This window comes from Trachemys scripta, chromosome 2 (genome assembly GCF_013100865.1).
Source record: "Trachemys scripta elegans isolate TJP31775 chromosome 2, CAS_Tse_1.0, whole genome shotgun sequence".
In the NCBI taxonomy this organism is placed as follows: domain Eukaryota; kingdom Metazoa; phylum Chordata; order Testudines; family Emydidae; genus Trachemys; species Trachemys scripta.
In genome coordinates, this window is record NC_048299.1 from 35,065,121 (window position 1) to 35,089,820 (window position 24,700).

The 24,700-nt window shown below is 40.9% G+C and overlaps 1 protein-coding gene across 2 annotated transcripts in view; it reads left to right on the plus strand.

Annotated features, from left to right (window-relative positions):
- The window catches only part of PIP4K2A (phosphatidylinositol-5-phosphate 4-kinase type 2 alpha), a 199,203-nt gene that overhangs the window by 111,593 nt on the left and 62,910 nt on the right, over positions 1-24,700 (plus strand). For both annotated transcript variants that reach the window (XM_034760282.1, XM_034760283.1), the window contains one exon: positions 12,501-12,653. In XM_034760282.1, the coding sequence (XP_034616173.1) occupies positions 12,501-12,653 (153 nt within the window). The remainder of the gene's footprint in view (positions 1-12,500; positions 12,654-24,700) is intronic.

Sequence of the window (24,700 nt, forward strand, 5' to 3'; positions counted from 1 at the left end):
CCCCATTTCCATAGAGCGGGCGGGAGGAGGGGAAATGACAGGGCTCAGGAGGGAGGGAGCTTGCTGGCAGCAGCTGCTGTCTCAACTTGCAGATCTACTTAAAAAGGCAATGTACTTAGAGTGGGGTCAGCGTACTTAAAGGGGCAATGCATCTCTCTCTCTCTCTCTCTGTCTCTCTCTCACACACACATGGTGTGTGTCTCTTTCTCTCTCTGCCATGATGTCTCCCCTCCCTACATTCCTGCTGCCTTGTAGCGTGAGGCTACATTAACAACAATGTGCTAACTCTTGAGTGCTAGGTTCATAATTTAGCAGTAAGGCATTCCCTGGGAAATATCCCACCCTCTGACTCCACCACCTTAACCAAGCTTCACAATCATCATTGCTGTTTACAGTATTAAATTTTGTTTAAAACTTATACTGTGTGTATATATGTGCGTGTGTGCATATGTATGTATATACATGTGTATATATAATTTTTTGTCTGGCAAAAAAAATTTCCCTGGAACCTACTCCCCCCATTTACATTAATTCTTATGGGGAAATTGGATTCACTTAACATCGTTTCGCTTAAAGTAGCATTTTTCCGGAACATAACTACAACATTAAGCCAGGAGTTACTGTAGCATGGATTGTTGGTAACACAGTTTTGATACCCTTCTCACTGTGTGAGTGAACTTGTCAGATTGATACTTATTTAACCTTTGGGGAAAAAACAATATGAAATATTAAATGAAATTGTCAAAAAAAAAAAAAAAAAAGCATAATGAATATGTGGAGCTCTTATGATGAATGAAGTCGTCTACCCTAGGATAAGAAACTTGAATCTTTTGTCAGAAAATACATCAATAGGTTTCTGATCTTTTTATCTGTTGATAATGTGCTGCGTATATGTTATGTTGGTATGTAATTACTGTGTAGCCTTTTGGCTCAGTTGTTAAGATAACTATTGAGATATATTTTGTTAGAATTTTTCAACATATCTTTAAATGTATAAATATAATTATGCCCTGCTCCTCCCCTTTTTGACTAACACTGCCTCCTGCTACTTCAGATTACAATTTACGTTTCTGTGGCTGATTTTTTTCCCCGATTTGGAAGCTTAAATAGTGCTTTAATTTCAGCTGGTGCTGCCATATCTCTGAAAGGGAGCATCTGAAGTACTTATTCCTAACTGCTCTGGATAATGGAGAAATATGAGAAATAAAGGAATGTGACTTTCTCTGAACCTTGATAATTGGCTTTCACTTCTTCTTTCCCTCCACCAGCCCCACAAATGGATTCTCCTGTTTTTCTTCTCTTGTCCCCTTTGCAACCGTCAGTTCAAGTACTGTCCTCATCGTCAGTTCCCTCTGAGGCAGTGCGGCTGGACTCCACAAGCCTCCTGCAGTAGAATAGAAAGTACTCAACTCTACCCTTCAGTACAGTGTTTAATCTCTGAGGGTACGTCTATACCCAGCCGCTAGTTCGGCGGCTGGCAATCGAACTTCTGGGTTCGACTTATCGCGTCTTGTCTGGACGCGATAAGTCGAACCCGGAAGTGCTCGCCGTCGACTGCGGTACTCCAGCTAGACGAGAGGAATACCGCGGAGTCGACGGGGGAGCCTGCCTGTCGCGTGTGGACCGAGGTAAGATCGAACTAAGGTACTTCGAACTTCAGCTACGTTATTCACGTAGCTGAAGTTGCGTACCTTAGTTCGATTTGGGGGGTTAGTGTAGACCAAGCCTGAGTGGTGGTGCTGCGTTCCCCACATCATCAGTGGATCTGGCAGTCCAGCGATATTAGTGTTATTTTGGAGGAAGATAGGGGTTGAGCTTGTCACCATCTTCTCCTTTGCCCTTATTTCACTAATACCAGGATGAGAACAATAACTACAGAGCGTAAAGTGAAGTAAGATGGCACTTGATAAATCTAGTTGTCAGGGCCTTTGTGTATCACTTGATTACCAAATTGCGGTCAGGAGACGCGTAGTGGGATCAGGGTCGAGCCAGGTCAGGATATCAGGAAGTCAGGGTCAGGTACCAGGATGCAGACAGGAGACAAATAGTGGAGTCAGGGATGAACTGGGGTAAGAAGCCAGAGTCTAGGCTTCACAGCAAAACAAGATCTGGAGCAGAAGCAAGCAAGCAGGCAGTCTGCATCTTTGCTCAGAGAGCTCTCTATGATGGCTTTCGGTGCTCAGTCTCCAATACAAGCTGCAACAGATGATTAGAATATTTAGTCACTGTTCCTAGCTCATGCATAATAGACCTGCTCTTTCACCAGCTCAGTCCCCTCTGAGCCTCGCTGAAGTGAAAAGGAATTCCACTTCTGAATTATCTAACATACAGCTAATAGTGTAATTTGTCAGTGCTGTCCTCTAAATCACAGAACTTTCTCCCATTTTCCTCCTTCATTTCCATCCTTCTCTCGCCATTACAGTGAGCTTCATTTTGTCGTCTTCATAGGCAATCAGTGTTGAAGACATCTGTCAAAAGAGATAGGAAGTTTACTTATAAGATAAACACATTGGGTAAAATTCTGGCAAAACTCCTATTGACTTAAATGGGGCCAGTATTGCACACACTGATCCTGCATCATTCCCGGTGCTATCTGATAGGGAACAAAGGACTGAGCTCAGAACCCTTGCCTGATTCTTCTCATGGCCATGAACTATACAGCTATTAAATCACTAGGCTGACACAATGAGCTTCAGTTTTAGTTGTCATGTTTTTAGTACAACAGTGGATAATTGCTCCTGCTACATACTGCTGCAGTTATATTGCTTGAGCAAAGCTGACCCATATGGACTCCAAAAACAGTATACAAACTCTTGTGCCTTGATTTTTATTTCAGATACATAGCTGCATGTCACAGAATATCTTGTAAAGTTAGTTCTCCTGTTTATTCATTTTAGCATTGTGTGTGCTTGAATGAGATTCAACTATAGACTAGCATTTCTTAGTACATTTACTTCTAGCCAGACCTCGTGTGAAATTCCCTTGAAAGTGAAAGATTTAGATCCTAGTGAGTACAGTGCCATTCAGTCAATTCTGTTTGAAAGATTCTTACTTTTTTTAAAATCTGTTTCATCACAACAAACTATAATTTTGCAACCTTTTCTCTTTGTAAAAAGCTGCTTTTCTGTGATAATTTTTGACTTTTTTATAAAGAACTTAATAAAGTATTTGTACTGTATCCAGAATGTAGCTTAAATGTTTAAAGTGTTGAGATTATTACAGAAGTAGCAATTATTAAACAATGACATTTACATGAGATGTATAAAAGATTAAAGATTAGAATGAGCTAATTAAATTGACCTTTAAATCGCCTCACTTTTTTTGAGTCTATGGCTAATCCTAGACCTCCCACTGTGGAGTTAAACATTCTCACTGTGAACTTTAGGGGTAGTGAAAAGCGAAGGAAGAGCTGTACTGGCAGTTCCATTAAAAAAAAAACTTAAGGTAGCATTTTGCCAGTTATAAATGTAACTTTCTAGTGTAGAGTAAACCTCAGCTCTCCTATCCTTTTGTGGGGAAGGGAATAGGGGTCAGTTTTTCTTCCCCACAAGAAGAATAGCTTTATTCTGAACAAATGAATCCAAAGAAATATCTAACTCATGTGGCATTAAAATTGTTCAGTGTAGGCAACAGAACCAAAACTTTTTTTTGAGGTGTTGAAGAGTTACTTCCTTCTTTATTATCTGGAATTAGGATAATTAACATTAGTATATTAACTTTATTGATTAAATTAAGCTGCTGCTTCTATTTGACTAACTCTTGTGGCTCCTGCTGTATTTGAAAGCCTTGCTAATGTAAAATATAGGAATAGAGAATTAAAGCTGCAAAAGGTAAAATGGGTGTTTCAGAGACCTGCTTGTTGCTATATTTAATAGGGTTTTCAAGAACTATGTGTTGTAGTGCATCTGTGCTTTTAGGGCCCAATTCAAAACCATTTTAAGAAGGCAAAATAATGCCAAAATAGTGTTGCCATCCTGGGCAAAATAATGTAAAAGTTGGTACTGGCTTCAGTTGATAAAGAATTAAAGGATAAGAATATAATTAATGCCAGTCAACATGGTTTGATGGAAAGTTGATCTTGTCAAACAACCCTAATTTCATTCTTGATGAGATAATAAATTTGATAAAAGTAACTCCATAGATGTAATATACTTAGACTTTTGTAAGACATTTGACAGTACCACATGACATCCTGATTAAAAATTTAGCACTATACAATAGAGTGTATTAAATGGCTTGAGAACTGACAAATCTCAAAAAGTATTAGTCAATGAGGAATCATCATTGAATGAGAGTGTTCGTAGTCAGGTTCTCCAGGGATCGGTATTAGGCCTGATGCTGTTCAATATTTTCATTAATGATCTGGAAGAAAATATAAAATCACTACTGATAAAATTTGTGAATAAGATAAAGATTGGCAGAATGATAACTATTGAGGACAAGGCTGTCATACAGAGTGATTTGGATCACTTAGTAATATTGGCCCATTCAAGCAAAATGTGTTTTAATACAGCCAAATGCAAAAGTACATATCTAGAAACAAAGAAAGCAGGCCGTATGTACAGAATGGGAGATGATATCCTGGAAAGCAGTATCTCTGAGAAGGATTTAGGTGTCATAATGGACAAACAACTCAACGTTAGCCGCTAGTGTGATGCTGTGACAAAAAGAGATATTACATTCCTTGGATATGTAAATAGGGGAATAGTATGGAGGTGATTTCTACTCTATATATGGCATTGGTGATACCGAAAGTGGAATACTGCTTATAATTCTGGTATCCAAATTTTAGAGAAGATGTTGAAAAACTGGAAATGATGCAGAAAAATGATTTGAAGCCTGGAGAAAATGTCTTAAATTGAGAGTCTTAAAGAGCTCAATCTGTTTAGTTTAAGAAAGAAGATTGAGAGGTGACTTAATGATAGTTACCTTCACGGGGAGAAAATACCTGGCACTAAAAGGCTCCTTAAACAAGTGGAGAAAATCCTAATGAAAACCAGTGCTGGAAACTGAAGTTAGACAAATTCAGATTAGAAATTAGGCACAGTTGTTTAATAGTGAGAGTGATTTAAGCATTGGAACAAACTACCGAGAGAAGTGGTGGATTTTCCATCTCATCAAATCAGGACTGGATGTCTTTCTGGAAGCTACACCTTAGCCAAATACAAGTTATTTGGTTCCATACAGGAGTAACTGGGTGAAATTTTAATGGCCTGTTATATAAAGGAGATCAGACAAGATGATCTAATGGCAGGCCCGCCGGTGGAGGGGTAAAGGGGGTAATTGCCCAGGGGCCCGGGCGATTTAAAAGGGCCCGGCTGCCGTTGCCGCCACCAGCGCAGCAGAGCTAAGGCAAGCTTCCTGCCTGCCCTCACTCCACGCCGCAGCCAGAACGGCCCTACGGCCTCTGGGGGGAGCAGAGGGTCTCCGCACACTGCCCTGGCCCTGGGCGCTGATTCCGCAGCTCCTATTGGCTGGGAAGTGCACTGCATCAAATGGAAGCTGCAGGGGCGGTGCCTGCGCACAGCGGCGTGCGGAGACCCCTTTGGGCCTCCCGCCTAGGAGCCTCTGCCAGAGGGATGTGCCAGTCGCTTTCGGGAGACGCCTGAGGTAAGCACTGACCGCCTCCTGCGCCCCAGCCTAGAGCCTGCACCCCAACTCCCTCCCTGAGCCCGCACCCTCTCCTGCACCCAAACATCCTCCCAGAGCCCACACCCCTTCCCGAACCCCAACCCCCTGCCCCAGCCTGATGAAAGTAACTGAGGGTAGGGGAGAGCAAGCGACAGAGGGAGAGAGGGTGGAGTAAGCAGGGGGCAGGGCCTCAGAGAAGGGCAGGGCAGGGCAAGGGTCTTTGGGTTTGCGCAGTTAGATAGTTGGCAACCCTACCAGGCAGGCATGTAGAAACCCTGGCCGTGTCGGAAGAGGGCGCCCAGCAGCTTGCTGGGCACCAGCCAGCGCAGGCGCAACACCTCCCAAATGTCCGGCGGACTGCATCCACGCGGGTGTGGTAGCCCATTGACTGTTTTGCCCTGAGGCCCGGAATTGCTGTTGGTGGGGCTGTATAATGGTCCCTTTTGGCCTTAAACTCTATGGAAAAACTCACTGAAGTCCAAAGAGAGACACCAATGGACTTCACTGGACTTTGAATCAGGCCCCAAATGCAGGACCTGTTGGTAACAGTTTAAAATGGGCTTCAGTCCCGGTGCACCTCTCTGGACCTAAAACTATGCAGGGGAGGTCCCCCACTCTGGGGGCACTAGGACACAAGAGGTGTGCACAATTTTGGAACTTGCATGGCATTTGCTGCAATCACATTGTTCACTCTCCTTTATGTGCTGTTCCCCTTTCCCATCATGTGTATATTTAGACAATATTGTCTCATTGTTTCCTTGTACTCCCCTGTCTCTGTAGCCATCTTTTGTCTTACACTTAGATTGTAAGCGCTTTTGGGCAGGGCCTGTCTTTTTGTTCTTTGTTTGTACAGCACCTAGCACGTGGTGGGAGAGGGTGTCTGGGCCAAACCCGGGCAATAACTGGAGCAGAGAGCTGGCCCCAGGCCCACAGGACAGGAGCCGTGGGAGCTGCTTCTGTGGGATGAGTGCAGGGTGTGTTCCATCTCCAGCCCCCCCTTGTGGGTCGTCCTGCCCCTTTGGGGCAGAACCCAATCCACCTTCTCCCATCCCCCATCCCAAGATGGTGAGAGTTAATAAAATTAAATAAGAAATTCCCCAAAAATAAAATGAAAAAGTATAAATTATTTCACTGGACTCTAAGCTACAGTAGAATGGAATGACCTTTCATTTACTAAAGCGCTTCCACTGCCTATTGCAGTGCAGGTGAAACAAATATATGTAATGTAGTTGTGCAGATAAAGTTAATCTGTATCAAGAACGCTTTAGGGAATGAATTACTAACAAAAATCAGTGTGGCTTTCAGCAGGCTATTTTTAATACTGTAGAATTAATGAACTCATTTATTTTACTATCAAGTAGTTCTGTGGTATGAGACACATTGGCTGTGATTGTAACCGTTAGATGTTGAAGGTCAGATTAATTTCATGACCTTAAATGAAATCTGTTGCCTGTTACTCAGTGCATATGTAGGTGATCTTTTTATTGACCTGTGTAGAGGCAATGTGACATTTCAACCAGGATTCCTCACAAGGAAACTATTCTGTGGACTGTGCATAAATGAAAAGATTTTATTAGAAGCCTCTTCAAGCTTGTCATACTAAATATGTCTTTATTTGTTTAATTACTGTACAGAAGTTCAGCTTATTCTTAACGTGACCTCCATAAGTATTCACATTTACTAAGTAGAAAACTGTTCACTCTCCTGAGATCAAAACCCAGTACGCACAGGCTTAAAAATTCACAAATTAAAAGTGGACAGGGAATTCAAGCAGAACTATTTCATTCAGAATAATATACATGGAATAAGTTGCTAAGCAAAGCTATTAAGTAGAATAGTATACATGAGGTTGACAGATATTTTAATCACGAGAGAGGGGATTGAGGCACATGGTGATAAAATAGAGAAGGTTGGGATAAACCTAAAGGGGATAGGGTTGTGTGACCTCATGTGATCTTTTCTTGTTCTGTAATGCTCTTTGGAGACTACATGTCAGTATTGCTCTTACTGACAACAGAATTAATAAAATGACTTGTTTGTGGTTAGTATGACTAATGCTTCACTGTTATGTAAACATGCCACTGTGTACAGTAGCTGCATAATAGGAGTGTGCTGTTGGTTCATAGTGAAAGACATGAAAGGGCTATTAAAACATTTAATCTATCCCCTTCCAAGGGCAGAATACAGCTGCTTTATAGGGCCACTCTTAAATACATGTAAAGGATAAATCCTTCATCGCCCCTCCCCTTTCCAGTCTATACATTTCTAAAGAGTAACTGGTTTGGTTTCTTTCCCTTCTCTTTCTCTAAACAAGAAAAAAAATTAGTTTGAGCAGTTCTGAGAAGGGGTGCACACTGTCTGGCACTTCCATTGCTCATCCCTTTCTATCTTCCTTCCCCTCCACTATTCTTTTTCTCTTTTTTTTTTTGTTTTTTTGTTTTTTGTTTTTTGTTAAAGCTACTTTGTGTCTGGGAGCTCCTTTTATCTGAGTTACATTTGAGATTGGGAAGGAAATAAGAAAAGACTGACAATCCATTTATAAAATCCTGTGTACAGGAGGAGTTATGCCAATTAGGGGTGGGCTAGTGCCTATATGTACAAGGCTCTGGCAATGATAGCAGCTAGCTCTAGAAGTGCTGAAGAGCCCTATGCTGCTTTCTTTAAGGAGGTCAAATCCAGTTATTTTTATGTATATTGATGCATATTCAGTTTCTTATTGTCCTGTTTGCTCACTTTCACTTAATGTTGCCACCAAAGTCTAGCTACAACACTGTTGTTCTACCACTTTCTGTCACAGAAAGCAGTGTGATACATTTTATCTCAGAAAAACAGATCTATGAATTAGGTCTGTTTTTAAGCTGACTGCTAAAGAGCAACACAGTTCAGGGAATGCGACAGTATTTTTCAGTCTGCCTGTTAATCACTGTAACTTATGCACTTTTTGGGTACATCTACATTAAAATAAGATGGTGCTTTTAAAAATATTTTTAATGTTTTTTTTAAAAAATGTTTATCCTAGTCTAGACTTATCTCCTGAGGTTAATATCTAACCTTAAAGAGGAAAAGTCCAAAAAATTGCGCGCACACTGTGACATATGCTGTGCATTGAATGCCACATTATTTTACTGTTATTTTCATTTCTGGATCGTCTCTTACCAGCTGTTAGTTCATCAGTTACTGTACCAGACCCCAGCTACTGTCAGGATCCCCTTGTCCATTATTAGTGCCCCTCAGTGTAGGAAAGTAATCTGACTCTGGCCCTTAATCTCCAAAGATTGTGATGGAAAATGATGCTGTAGATTACTTAGTAGGAACTGAAAATTTCAGAATCTGCCTTCACACATCCACCTTTCCTCTTCCCCGTTTCAGTAGTGGTGGTGTGGACCATACCTCTTTGCAGTTCTTCATAAAAAATATGAATGTGCAACAACTCATGTCCTGCTCCTCAGTTAATTGTTTTCAAGATTTGTGCCACATGGCTCACAAATTCAAGGTTAGGGTTCTTCAGGAGTAATATATTCAGAGAACTGCAGTTACTGGCAAATAACCTAGTTTTATTTGTATAGTTACCAGAGAATAAGACACCTTTTTCTTCTGGGAACAGTTGTAATTAATTGCCCAGTAACTCCTGTTGTTGCTAACTGAATTATATCCTAATAACTGAGCATGAGTTCATGTGACTACTGTACATGCAATAACCTGTAATTTACTTTTCTAAGAAATAATTTATTATATTAAATATTTGTTTGAAATTTTTAAGTCCTAACATTTTTCTGGAGGTGGTAATGAAGCTGACTGCTGTTGAGCTTCTATTTTTTTATATATAAAATATATAAAATTTTAAAAGCTACATTTTAACCCATTACAGAAGAGCTCTGGAAACAAAACTGATACACTGCAGCATTTTGGGGGAGGAGTAGAGTTGTATTAAGAATTTCTAAGTACATCAACTTAGTTGAAAATTAATCTTTAATTATAAAATGAATGGAATGCTCAGCATCAAATGTAGCGTTAAGGTGGTTGGTCCAGGGTTTCACCAATATAGACCACAATTGTAAACAAAAAATAACACCCCAATGGCAGAACGGAGAACATTCCTTTGGTCATCTTTCCAGTGTGGAGCGAGGAACGGGGAGGGAAGTGCAGAGGATGGAACATCTGAAAATGGATGAGCCGCAGCAATACATAAACTTGCAGGCTTCCATTCTATTTAAAACCATGACTCAGAACATGGTGTGCAAAGCCTATCCTGCCTGTTCTGAGGAATCTCCACTTGGGGAAGTGGGTCTTTGAGATCCTTCCCCCTGCAGAGAGGGAATTGGGCCATCAGTGGCTGCCTCAAAGGTCTTTTTGGATCACAGGAGAGGAAAGGGACATTCAATGCCCTAGTGTATCATCAACATCCTATATCTGTATGAAGAAGACAGTGGAAAGGGATCACCATGCAGTTGTTTCATCACAGTTGTCAGGATAACCCCAGCTAACCATGTCTGCCTATTTATTTTAAATGGGGAAAAAAAAAAAAAAAACCACAGAACCCAGCAAAGTTTTTCAATTTTTCTCCCACACTCCGTTATAAGTACTTTCATTCCAGTTGAGCATTACATTTATATTTGGTATCTCCCTGTTTTTGCCGGTCCTTACTGGACCGAATAAAGAAACCTTGTGGAAAACCTTTTTTTTTTTTTTTTTTTTTTTTTTTTTAGTATTTAGACCCTGATTCAGGAATGCCTCCTCAGTTCAGGATAGAATGTAAGTGTGTGTTTAAAGGCCCATTGAAGTCAATGGGATTTATGCACCTTCTTAAAGTTAAGTATGTGCTCAGGTGCTGTCCTGAATCAGCACCATCATCATTCCCATGCCTCATTACAAGTTACATAACCTGGCTAACAAATGGCATCTTCACTGAGCACTTCTAACTTGGGAGCCAAATACTGCCTCTGGAGTCATGCAGAATATGCATGGCTCCAAAGTCCAAGGGACTTGTATGTGTTTCTCCTAAGAGCAGATTTGGATCCATGCAGTGCCCAAACACACTGATATATGAATCACAGTTTCACTAAAATGTACAGTACATATTCCTCAGTGTTTCAATAAGATTGGAAAGTTTGTTCCTTTTTGGTGGTTTCTGCAGTAAATTAGAACAAGAAATATCTTTCATTTACATTGCCATTACTGTGTACAGCCTCAACAATAGGTCTGGCATAAACAGCCATTATATTTCTACCAGTGGTTGTATTTTGCTGTATTGAGCCATTGATATGTGTTTTCTGGCACACAATGTATTGTGTATTTAATGAAGAAAGAAGCAGAGATAATTGCCCCACTAAAGGGACCTTCATGCCAAATAGAAGATGATTCTTTTAAAATAAACCTTTGTGATTTTGGCCCCTTGTTCATGTGGAATGAACGTGATTATAACAACTTTCTAAAAATGTTCTCATTCTTGCAGTGTGATCCTACATCTATCTCTGACTCTTTCAACAATGTGCTATATTGAAAGATTAAAGTACTGTGTTGCTACTGTAATTATTCTGCCTGTTTTAAGAGTACTACAACAAGATATTTGCTGGGACTATCACCATTTAAGGATTTGCAGTTGAAAGTTGCATAAATGTATGTTGTATACAAAGTTTTAATACAATTTTCTATGCAAATAGCTTTTTTCCAGAGAACCAATATATTGTAAGAATTCATCATATGTTTAAAGGGAATGGGGGTTGTTTTGTTTGTAGCAGCATTTGTTTGAGTAAAATGGCATTATGTGCAGAGAGGTAGGGGTTAGATTTCTTTCAGTTGTAGCTAATGATAAGCAAAGTGGGGACTGGACTGCAGGTTCTATGAACCCAGAAGTGGTACAGTCTCTGAATATATTCCAAGAACTCATACTTAACTTGATTAGTCTTTTTGGAGTAAAGTCTAATTTTGTGGAGATTTAAATAGGGTGTAGAAGTGGTATTGTATGTTCTTGTTACATATTGTAATTTCATTATTATTATTTTTTTATTTATGTAACTTGTAAAAATTGTTAGGTACTGTGCCTGGTATATTCCAACCAGTATAAACATTTATATCTAAAGTTATTTTCAGCCAATGGTACACTGTATTTGTTGAATTTTACTATATAATTTTCATTTTGCCAGTCCTAATGGTAAAAGTAATGCTGACCTGACTGCTCATTGGTTTTCCCTAAAATGCAAGAGAATTCTTTACCCTATTGTAGCTTGAGGTCACATAAGTATCAGTCTAATAACACCTGCTAATCCTGTCGCACTTTGTAACTTCAAAGCATTATACAAAATTAACTAATCCTCTGAACTCCCCTAGGAGGGAGGGAGGTACCCTCATTTTACAGAAGAGGAAACAGAGACCGCATGTAACTTGCCCAAGGCCGCACGTTGAATCAGTGGTAGAGTTGGGATTAGAACCAAGGAATTCTAACTCTCATCTCATGCTTTGTGTGCTAGATTACACTGTCTCAGTCATTAATTAATATTAATATGACAGTGCTCCAACTGATTCGTTTTGTATGTGCAGTTGTGGTATACTATTATATTCCAACTGTTTTATTCCCCATTTAATTTTCTTCCAAAAACTAACTGTTTTTAAAATAGAGTACGAAATCAATGTAAATTTACTTCAGAAATATCATTTAAACATTGGTGGACGCTGGTGTTTTTCTCTTTGCAAAATATTTTGTGAAGTAAATGACCAGTCAGCCAAGCTAGCAGACGATTGGCATTTTGGTAGAATTGAGCAAGGTGCAAATGTTTTGTAAGAGAATAGAAAACAAATTTGAATGTACTGCATGCATTTCAACTACACTGTATTTTTTTCTGACGTTTTCCCTTTTTTAATTAATGTGGCAGAATTCCTTGACGAGAAGTGCTCCACTTGCCAATGATTCTCAAGCACGAAGTGGTGCCCGTTTTCACACCTCATATGACAAAAGATACATCATCAAAACTATAACAAGTGAAGATGTAGCAGAAATGCACAACATTCTGAAGAAATATCATCAGGTAATGTTTTAGTTACTATCAGGAGATGGGAAGTATTAAAAAAATTAATTTGGAAAAATGTAAATGAAATTCTCTGTGATTAAGGAAGAGTTTTAAGTGTGTGATGTTTGGCCATAGAGATGCTGCATTATTAATGTATTGTCTGTTAATTTCAGATTATTTTCTTTGGTATGTCAAAAGTTCTTGATAAGTGATTGTGAAAATAGAATCAGTTCAGATCATTTAGTTCATTTTCCTTTTGTGCGTCACACGGTCTCATTAACTAAATGCTGCTTATATATTTTAGCAATACTTGATTACAAGTGATGAATGTTGCATTTATATATAAAATGAAAATAAAGTTTGTGTGTGTTTTGTACGTATGGAGAATACATGGTGCTGGGTAAAAAAGGTTTTATCAGTATGTATTTGAGGTAACCACGCTACTCGTGTGGCAAAGCCATGAGGGAATAATATAAGTCATCTCAGATGAGTGCTGATAAAAACCATTATACCATGCCAAGATGTATTCTGTATATACAACATACTTAGCAGGGAAAATACTTAACAAATCTTTCAGAGAGTTTAAAGAAAATTGATACTATTTTTCATATTCCCACACCTGTTAAATCAAACTCTCTACTGCATAAGCCTTTGTTGTGTGTGTGGCCGGGAGGGGTGGGGATTATAACTACCTCTTAAAAATCTTTAAAAGTTCCCTAAAAAGCATCTTCTTTCTCCTTCCTTCCAGCATTTCTTCACCCTCACTAACTCTTGGTGGTTTGGAGTGGTGTGAAGGGATTGGAGTGGTAGGGATGGGATCTGGCTTTGTGTGTGGACAGTGTGGGGGATTAGGCTTAAGTTTGAGTCTGAGCCTTGGTTTACTGTGCAGTGTAGACATACCCTAAGTGGCTTCAGCCTGTTTGCTAAATGCTGTGTTGCCAGCTCTTGTGATGTTATCATGCATCTTGTGATATTGGTGTTTTTTCTTAAAGCCCTAGCTTCATGAGTAATTCTAACCCTAAGCCCTGACTCATAGCTCCTAGATAACCTGTTGCCCCAGGGTTTCCAGGGTCTATGGTTACAAGGCAGCCTGCCAGGCAGACTGTCCCAGAGTTGGGGCTCCTTTCCCTTTCACAGAGGATTCAGAAATTTTTGGTTTTTGTTCTGAATCAGAACGAATCCACATTTCAAAATATCAAAATCCTCTGCAAAACAGAATTACCGTTCTCTGTCCAGCTCTACAGACAATCCAAAAAGAGTCAGAGAAAGGGCATTGCATAATAATTATATTACTTTACTTTAGATTTCTCTGTTTGAAAGGTAAATCCCCAATGAGCAGAGTTGCTGCTTAGGCAGCTGCGAGGCAGTTAGAGGAGGGCAGGGGAAAGCAGCTTTGTCGAAGCAGCACAGGGGTTGGGGTGCTGAAAGAAAGGATGGGGAGCCTGCCATTTTTGCTCTGTTCACACCGCTGTTCAAATGCTTCAAACTTCCATCAGGAGATTGCTCTCGTGGTTTTTTGGACTCTTCCTATGACTGCATTAGCATTTTAACTTTTGACCTGTGAGTAATGTTACCTCCTCAGGTCAGGCATCTCCAGCCTTAATATCTCCTGTTTTCCTCTTGCTCGTGGTGTTTTGCTTTCAATGATGTGGTTCATTCTCCTGTCACTCCCAAAAAACAATGGCTTGTAAATGTAAATATGCTTTTGTAACCCCTGCCTGCCTGGTGTGGCACTCTGTCCCCCTCCAATGGCACCTAGACCATCTAGAGATTAATGAGTCTGCTATAGCCTTAGCTCAGAGCTATGAGGCTTTTAGCTCATGCAGTAAAGGCTCATGCATTTAACTCTGGAGGTTCCAGGTTTGATCCGAACCATTGATGACCAGGGTCTGTTGGTGTTACAAGTGGGGGCTTGTCCATGATATTAACTGGGAAGTCTCTGGAGCTCAGGACAGGGCCGCCCGGGGGGGGGGCAAGTGGGGCAATTTGCCCCGGGCCCCACAGGCGCCCCCATGAGAACATCGGAGGCGTCTCCCCGCCTTCGCCTTCCTCCATCCCCCGGCGCCTCAGCACCCCGCGTCCAGGAGCAGCTCTGGACAGCGCTGCAGTGGCATGGCTCAGGCGGGGTCTGAGGTCCTCCTGCTCGGAGCCGTGTGGTGAGGGAACAGGGCTGCGAGCTCCGGCGGGCTGAGCGGCAGGAGCTCCTGGATGTGGCTCGCTGAGGCTCTGGGAGAGGGAGTAAGCGGCATGGTAAGCCCCTCTGAGCCGGGCACCCCCCGAGCCCCAGCTCCGAGCCCAGCCCCTCTGAACCGGGCACGACCCCAACCCCCCACAGCGCTGACCCCTAGCTCCAAGCCCAGCCCCTCTGAGCCAGGCACCCCCCGACCCCAGAGCCGTGACCCTCAACTCCTAGCCCAGCCCTTCTGAGCTGGGCACCCCCCGACCCAGAGCCCAGCTCCCCACCCAGCCCTGGGCAACAGTAGCACCACCCCCAGGCAGCGACAGCCCAGTGGCACCAACCATCACCCAGCAACAGCCCATTATGTAATTGCAAATGTATATATACCATTAAAGCATTAAATGGGTTTTTAAATAATGTATTTTGTGTATTTTCAAATTATTAAAAATTAATTTTTGAATGTATTTCACTGGTTATTTTTTACATTTCCAAATACATGTTACTATAGTATTGCAACTTTTTTTTATGGAAGGGGCCCCCAAAATTGCTTTGCCCCAGACCCCCTGAATCCTCTGCGCAGCCCTGGCTCAGGACACGTTTCCTCAGCTAGGTGAAGTATGTAACCAGTGCTTACTTGGTGTGGTGTTGTGTCCCCCTCTAGTGGCACCTAGACCAGAGATTAATGAGTCAGCTACAACCTTAGCGAAGAGCCATATGGCTTTTAGCTCTTGCAGTAGAGGCTCATACAGTAAGCTTCAGAAGTCCAAGGTTCGATCCCGCCTCCTGACGACCCGGATCTGTCAGTGTTACACTATGAGAATAGGCATGTGTTATGAATTGGAAATTCCTGAAATTGGAGTAGAAGAGCCTTATATAGTATCAGTGAAGTGGGACAGAGTGAGGAGAGTATTACATAGAAAAGGAAAAAGAGACCAGGGAGCAGGAATAGAAAGAGGCAGGATAAGGCAGCAGAGGAGATACAGAATCAGAGGCACGGACAGAAGAAGGCAAACAATGATGCTGAGCAACGGGATAAAGGTGTTGTGATCTCCCTTTCTTCCTTCATAATCTCCTTAAAACTTCTGCAAAGTATATCAGTGACAATTCATCAAATATAGGTCACTTACAAAACCAAAAACCTTTTGTTGCTTCACAATTGACCCTTCAAACACTGGTTTATGGGCCTTCTTTTCAAACATTTATAGATGTGCATAACTGTATGCACAAATGCAAGAGTACTGTGTGTGTGCACTGCTGGATCTGACACACAATGCAGATCTCGAAAGTTACTGGATGTTAGGCCTGATATCCTGTATTTCAACTCACTTGCTATATTGATAGATGCTGCAAGAAAGACAGCATTTTTTTGCAGCATTTTCCTCTGTTTCTTTAATACCAAGCACATTGATGGTGCTTATTACGTAATACCAGTGATGGTGTGTGAGATTACGATAACCTCATTAATCCTTAGTCTTGTGTCTGATGAAGTGGGCATTCACCCACGAAAGCTTATGCTCCAATACTTCTGTTAGTCTTAAAGGTGCCACAGGACCCTCCGTTGCTTTTTACAGATTCAGACTAACATGGCTACCCCTCTGATACTCATTAATCCTGAAGCTCAAAATAAAAGCTGTGAGCAACTGTGGTGGTATGCAGGTAACTTTGTGTCAGGGAGGGAGCAAATGAAGAGAATGCAAAGCTGTCTTTCTTTTTTTTTTTCTTTCAACTTCTAGGAATGGGGGTAGAGAGGAATGCTTAAACTCCTTTCTCAACAGGAAGAAAAGAGAACAGTTTCTGCTTTGCAGCCTCTGAGAAAAACAGGGAAAGAGTGATGCTCCTTCCTTCCAGCAGTCAGATGGGTGTGGAGGAGAGGCTGAAGGTTAGAATGAAGCTCCCCCTCACTCTTCACAGCTGGGGCAGGGAAAGTGGAGGAAAGAGAACAAGGCTTTTGCTCAGTCCCACCAACCTTTGGTATGTGGGAGAGGAGGCTTCAGATTTATCACATCTGTAAGCCAAGGCCATCCTTTAGCAGATTCCAAGGTCAGCATTCTGAGAAGTACTAAGTACCCCATTTCCAAGCATTTGGGAGTGCTGCTCACTTGGGTACCCTCATCAAACCCCACTCAAAGATCTTCATTGCTGCTTTTAGCTAGTAGATTTATTCCTCTGTTTTCCTATTTTGCTGGAAATATACACTGTCATTTTAGTAAAAGATGATACTGTGTAAGCTTCTTAGAGTTTGACAAATTAGCAGTTAAAATTATTCTCTAATTGTAACTTGTGATTTTTTTTTTTAGTTTATAAAGCTTCCAATCTTTGTATCATAGCTTTGATCTCAAAGGCATTTGATCTGTAAATCAGTGCAGCAAACTGGAAGTGTTACCCAGTTTATTTGTCCAGGCAATTAATGGTAATCCTTATTATCTGTGAAGTTAATATACAAATTTTGAGGTGGTTGAACTAGTTAAAATTCAGATTATCTTTCAGAATAAACAATCGCTGCTTTCAAGAGTTTGACTGAAGGATGTGTCTAACATGAATGAAAAATCCTTGATGGTGTTTAGTTAATGCTTGTATGGCATTTTTAAAATGTCAGGCTCTAAGTTAATACCTATAGTAATAGTAATTAATAAGATGTCTGCACCAGGGGTACATAGGTGGACTTTATACCAATTAAAGAGAACCAAATATCGTAAGAATGGGGAGCATGTACTATACGTACTTGAGAATGATTGTAGCCTGGTTGTTCAGGTACTCACTTGTAGGTGGTTGATGCTAGTTCAAGTCTGCTCCAATGAATTAGTTATTATTAATATGTATTATATCATTGATATTCTTGACTCTTCAGTAACTTGATTCAGGTGTTTGGAAAAATGGGGCTGGCATAATCTTTGGATATAGCATTAAGAATTAGATGTAAAAATACTTTCTGCTTCTAACATGCTTTTTACTGGAGAATTTCAATGCACTTAACAAATGTTAGCTAAACTTCATAAACACTGAGAGCCAGAGGAACAGAGCAGTTTCACTGTGTGGTATTTTTCCTTAGGTGTTTTTGACAACCTGCTGTTAAAAGAACGAAGTTATTATGGTAAAGCTGAAAGGAAAGTTAAATTCAAATAATTAAAATAAATCTTGTTGCAATGGCATTTGTATTGGAGTTGTTATATCAGTGCACATATACTATATGAAACTACCACTGGAAAAACCAGAATCAGAAAGTTGTTAGAAGTACTGTCTGGTCTTGGTCTGCTTTTTAGTAATTTGTCAGTGGGACAATCAATATTCATATAGTGGGTCATGACCACTAATCCCTAACCAGTCAATCTTCTACACAATGCAAGTTGGTGGATATTTCCAATACGTAGAAGGTAAAACTAGGTTTTCACTTTCTTTCACAAAGGATTAATATCCTTTTGTGTTTAAATTTTCCAGGGCTCACAGTCTCCCTGGATAGTGTATTTATATTATAGAAATGAGTAGCATTTTTCAAAACGTGTCATGTTAGACTTTCCCCATTTACAAGCTTATTACTGCTATTTTACATACTTTCCATAAAGTAGCAGGAAATAGATGAAAAGATCAAATTTAATTACTCTAATATTAGAAACTAGTTATATACAAGTATCCACAATTAAAAGGTTACATTGAACTAGTCTTGAAAGAATTACATGAAAAATTACTATAAAAAACAGAAGGGTCACTAAAGCTTCCATCACCCCTCTGTTTTTTTTATAATCTGATTTACTAAAGCCTCTAGTCAACTCGTCAGATGAGCCTGGGACTTTGCTTTCATTCCTATTTAAAAACAAAAAAGCCCAATAGCCCAGTGGTGAGAGCACTGACATGGGAGAGTTAGTTTATGTTCTTGCTCCAAGAAATGTTGTTTATCCAAAGCATTTATACAACAGGAGAGACTGAGAGAGACTCACCCCAGAATACCCAATAGCCTGGTTTCAAAAATTCCCGGCTTGCTCCTCACTGATTACACTGGTCTACACTTTTTGAGAAGTCATCTGCTTCAGAGATAAAATGTGCTGAATTCAAATATGACCATTAAAACAACTGATTGGCTATTGTTTCTAAGATATTTAAGTTTTTTACATTTTATGTCTATGTATATTGTGTAGATAGTAGAGTTTTAATCATAAATTGTAAACCTAGGTCTTTTCATGTGTTTATGGTTGCTTTACATGATAATATTTCACCTGTCCTGTTTATGTAACACTTTAAAAATCAGCAAAAGGGTTATATAAATAAAATATTGTATTGTGAAACAAAAGGCAAAAAACTATTATGTACATAGTTTAGTCCTGTTCAGTGTCTACTCGGCGCTTCTTGGCTTGTCTCTTGTATTCATTAAATGGAGCATCTCTTGTCACTGTCCAGCAATAGTCTGCAAGCATTGATGGGTTCCATTTGCCTGATAGCGTTTCTCCATTGTTGCAATGTCCTGGTGAAATCGCTCGTTGCTCACTGCTCCACAGTTCGGTGGCAAAAAATCTAGATGAGAGTGCAAAAAATGTATCTTTAGTGACATGTTGCAACCAAGGCTTTTGTATGCCTTGAGGAGGTTTTCCACCAACAACCTGTAGTTGTCTGCCTTGTTGTTTCCGAGAAAATTTATTGCCACTAACTGGAAGGCTTTCCATGCCGTCTTTTCCTTGCCACGCAGTACATGGTCAAATGCATCATCTCGAAGAAGTTCACGAATCTGAGGACCAACAAAGACACCTTCCTTTATCTTAGCTTCACTTAACCTTGGAAATTTTCCACGGAGGTACTTGAAAGCTGCTTGTGTTTTGTCAATGGCCTTGACAAAGTTCTTCATCAGACCCAGCTTGATGTGTAAGGGTGGTAACAAAATCTTCCTTGATTCAACAAGTGGTGGATGCTGAACACTTTTCCTCCCAGGCTCCAATGACTGCAGGAGTGGCCAATCTTTCTTGATGTAGTGGGAATCTCTTGCACGACTATCCCATTCGCAGAGAAAACAGCAGTACTTTGTGTATCCAGTCTGCAGACCAAGCAAGAGAGCGACAACCTTCAAATCGCCACAAAGCTGCCACTGATGTTGGTCATAGTTTGTGCACCTCAAAAGTGGTTTCATGTTGTCATAGGTTTTCTTCATATGGACTGCATGACCAACTGGAATTGATGGCAAAACATTGCCATTATGCAGTAAAACAGCTTTAAGACTCGTCTTCGATGAATCAATGAACAGTCTCCACTCATCTGGATCATGAACGATGTTGAGGGCTGCCATCACACCATCCATGTTGTTGCAGGCTACAAGATCACCTTCCATGAAGAAGAAGAATGGGACAAGATTCTTTTGACTGTCATGGAACATGGAAACCCTAATATCACCTGCCAGGAGATTCCACTGTTGTAGTCTGGAGCCCAACAGCTCTGCCTTACTCTTGGGTAGTTCCAAATCCCTGACAAGGTCATTCAGTTCACCTTGTGTTATGAGGTGTGGTTCAGAGGAGGAGGATGGGAGAAAATGTGGGTCCTGTGACATTGATGGTTCAGGACCAGAAGTTTCATCCTCTTCCTCTTCCTCGTCTGACTCAAGTGAGAATGATTCTGGTGCATCAGGAACCGGCAGTCCTTCTCCTTGGGGTACTGGGCATATAGCTGATGGAATGTTTGGATAATGCAGTCCACTTTTTCTTCTTTGACACACCTTTCCCAACTGGAGGCACCATGCAGAAGTAACAATTGCTGGTATGATCTGTTGGCTCTCTCCAAATCATTGCCACTGCAAAAGGCATAGATTTCCTTTTCCTGTTCAACCACTGGCGAAGATTTGTTGCACAAGTGTTGCAGCATATGTGTGGGGCCCACCTCTTGTCCTGATCTCCAATTTTGCAGCCAAAATAAAGGTGATAAGCTTTCTTAACCATAGTGGTTATACTGCGCTTTTGTGATGCAAAAGTCACTTCACCACAAACATAGCAGAAGTTATCTGCACTGTTCACACAAGTACGAGGCATCTCTGCTCACTTTGGCTAAACAGAAATGTGTCCCTTTGCAAAATCAAACACTGACAAATAAGAGAGCACGACACTGTATGATTTCTAGAGCTGATATAGGGCAATTTGTTCAGCAGAGTGATGTAAGCTTCGTTATGATTGCATCATCCATGACTTCTAGGAATAACATGATGCAATTCATATCATGTATGACGCAATACCAGCTTCAGATTGCATCATTCATTGTTTTGCCTAAAAAGCAAGTACTGTCCAAACCCAGTCATAGATTTATTCATAGATCTAGTCAAAGATGTATTTTAGTCATTTCTGGTTTAAATTGAGATCCCTTCCCTTTATAACTCACTTATCCTCCGCCATTCCCAAGTCAAGGGCCGTATATACTGACCCAATAGCATATCTTGAAAACTAGAGCCAATCAACAATTTTAAGCATCATTTTCGTTCTCAGTGACCCAGAATTAGTAAAGTTTGACTACATTTATTTCAGAAGCATTTTGGCTGTAGAGCAGTGTTATCTTTTGTGGAGGGCCTGATCCAGTAGAAACGCATCTAATTTTGAGAATCCTGCCAGGACGCAGGTGCATGCTAGAGCTCCAAAAAGTTCGGCAGCATCAGAACTTTTAGGCAGTTTTGCATATACCCACTGGCAGAAATTTAGGAGCCATGAGGATTTAGGCACCTGCAGGGTTAGGTGGCAGCTGAATAGGGAATTTTGAAGCTCTCAGTGGGGTCTAATATTGGACTTTGCCACCTAAAGTGGCAGTTAGTAAGTGCATACTGCCAACATTTAAAATTTTGTCTTGTATCAGGAGAATGGAGAATAAGAGCAGTATGCAAATACACTAGGGAGCTTTTAATGCACAGCATCAGGTCTGCGTGGAAAGTTAGTGCACAGCATGCTGGAATTCTGTAGATGTACAATCCATCTTGCTGCACAGTAATTGTTTGTCTAGACAAGCCCTTAGTCTGAATTTTTAAAAAATGTAAAGGAAAACGTTTATATTGACATTAGGCTTTAACCTAAATTTAAAAAGTCATTTTAACTATAAGGTTTTTATTTTTCAGTGAGGATAAACTATTTTAGAGGGTACATTTAGCAAGACATGTATGTCAAATTTTCTAGCTTGTCATAATTTTAAATGTTTGAGAAGCTCTGAAAAATCCACCTCCTAATTTTTGCAATATTGTACTACAAAAGAAATAATATAATATGGTGCATTGTGTAAATGCAGTCTCCTGTTTTAAACCTCCTTGGCATAGGATTTTTAGAAACTAAGGTGTACTTGTTGAAAATGTAGCAAGCTGATGATTTTCAGTAGAAGTCATTCTTTCATGACTAAGTACATTAAAGCTGAAGTCTTGTGATGGCTACAGTTCATCCATTTTCAAAAGAGGCAGTGTAGGTTCCGACATTCTCATTTATTACTATGGTATAATTCTACAAAAAGGCAATTTGATCTGTTAATATTAAAAGTGAAAAAATACCAAGTGAATAGGGAAAAGATAAAATGTATGTTTACTTATGGTGCAGCAAAATCTTCAGCATTTAAAAAACATGAGATGCTGCAGAAGCCATGAGTTGTCAAGCCTCGTCTATTCTAGAAAAGTTGAACCATATTTATTTTTAAATTGATTTAGTTTGTGTGTCTAGTTAGAGGGTTGCACCAGTTTAACTAGATCATTTTTAAAATCATTTTAATTAAAACAGTGTAATTTTTCTAGTACAGAAAAGACCTTAGAGCTTGCAGGAAAATGGAAACCCTCAATCAAAATGTACCTAACAATTCTGTGGAAAAATGAGGTTGGACTATGTAAGTGTTCAGAGTGGGAGAGGGCAATGTAAAGTACCAGCTGAGATTCAGAGGGAAACAATACCCTGATGAGAAGTGAAGAATTTGAGCAGCAGTGACAACTATAAAACTCTTGTGATTCTTTAGCTATTGCCTTACGGCTCTCTGATATCTAACCTAAGTCTCTCTTGCTGCAGATTAAATCCATTACTACTTGTCCTACCTTCAGTGGACATGGAGGACAATCAGTGACCGTCCTCTTTATAACAGCCCTTAACATATTTGAAGACTAACAGGTCTTCCCTCCGTCTTCTTTTCTCAAGATCAAACATGCCCAGCTTTTTTAACCTTTTCTCAGAGGGCAGATTTTCTAAACCTTGTATCATTTTTGTTGCTTTCCTTTGGAGTCTGGAGTCTCTCCAGTTTGTCCACATCTTAAAGTGTGGTGCCCAAAACTGGACCCAATACTCCAGCTGAGATGTCACCCATGCCAAGTACCCGGGACAACTACCTCCTGTGTCTTACATATGATGCTTTTGTTAATAAACCCTAGAATGATATTAGTCTTTTTTGCAACATTGTTAACTCATATTTGATTTGTGATCCACTAATTCCCAGCAGTACTTTCCAGCAGTACTACCATCTAGCCAGTTATTCCCCATTTTGTACTTGTGCACTTGACATTTTTTTTCTTCTTCGAGTGCTTGCTAATGTCAATTCCATTCTAGGTGCATGTGTGCCCACGTGTACAGTTGTCAGAGATTTTTGCCTTAGCAGTATCCGTAGGGTCAGCTGTGGCGCCCCCTTGAGTGCCATGCTTATGCGCTGGTATATTAGGCACTGCTGACTCTACGCCCTCTCAGTTCCTTACCATCCATGGCAGTTTGTCAGAGCACCTCATCTAGCATTGCAAGAATGTTAGCGGTTCTTTACAGTCCATTGTATATCTTCTTTGTATATACTTTGTAGGTACTTAGTTAGCCATTAAGTTAAGTGTTAGGTTAGTTTGGTAGTTAGAGTCCCATCTGGAACTTTGTCCCAGAGCAGAGCATGCCCCGCTCTCCCGGCTTCAAACCATGCTTGTCATGAAACAGGCCAATGCCTATAAGGGTATGTCTACACTACGAAATTAGTTCGAATTTATAGAAGCTGGTTTTATAGAAATCGGTTGTATACAGCCGATTGTGTGTGTCCCCACATAAAATGCTCTAAGTGCTCTAGTCGGCAGACCGCGTCCACAGTACGAGGCTAACATCGACTTCCGGAGCATTGCACTATGGGTAGCTATCCCACAGCTATCCCACAGTTCCCGCAGTCTCCGCCGCCCCTTGGAATTCTGGGTTGAGATCCCAATGCCCGGATGATGCAAAACAGTGTCGCGGGAGGTTCTGGGTACATGTCGTCAGGCCCCTCCCCCCCGTCACAGCAACGGCAGACAAATAGATTCGCGCCTTTTTACCTGGGTTACCTGTGCAGACAACATACCACGGCAAGCATGGAGCTCGCTCAGCTCACCGTCACCATATGTCCTCTGGGTGCCGGCAGACGTGGGACTGCATTGCTACACAGCAGCAGCTGCTAACTGCCTTTTGGCGGTAGACGGTGCAGTAGACTGGTAGCCTTCATCGGCGATCTGGGTGCTGGCAGCCGTGGGGCTGCATTGCACCAGCCCCTTGCCTTTTGGCAGTAGATGGTGTATTACGACTGTTAACCGTCCTATTACAAGTTGGGTCATCGCACATTAGCAGAGTATTCCCTGAGCAGCAGATTGTGCAATAGGCCTGAAGGCCATCGTAATACACTAACTGCCAAGCGCCCAGTATTTGCTGCCAAGCACCCAGAAAGATGCCGAGGGCTATCAGTCACGCTGCACCGTCGTCTTAAGATGTAAAAAATAGATTTGCTCTGTATTCATTTGCTTCCCCCTCCCTCCGTCAAATCAACGGCCTGCTAAGCCCAGGGTTTTCAGTTTAATCTTTGGGGGGACCATTCTGTGTGACAGTTGTTTGTGTTTCTCCCTGATGCACAGCCACCGTTCTTGATTTTAATTCCCTGTTCCTGTACGCCATGTCGTCACTCGGCCCGCCCTCCCTCCTTC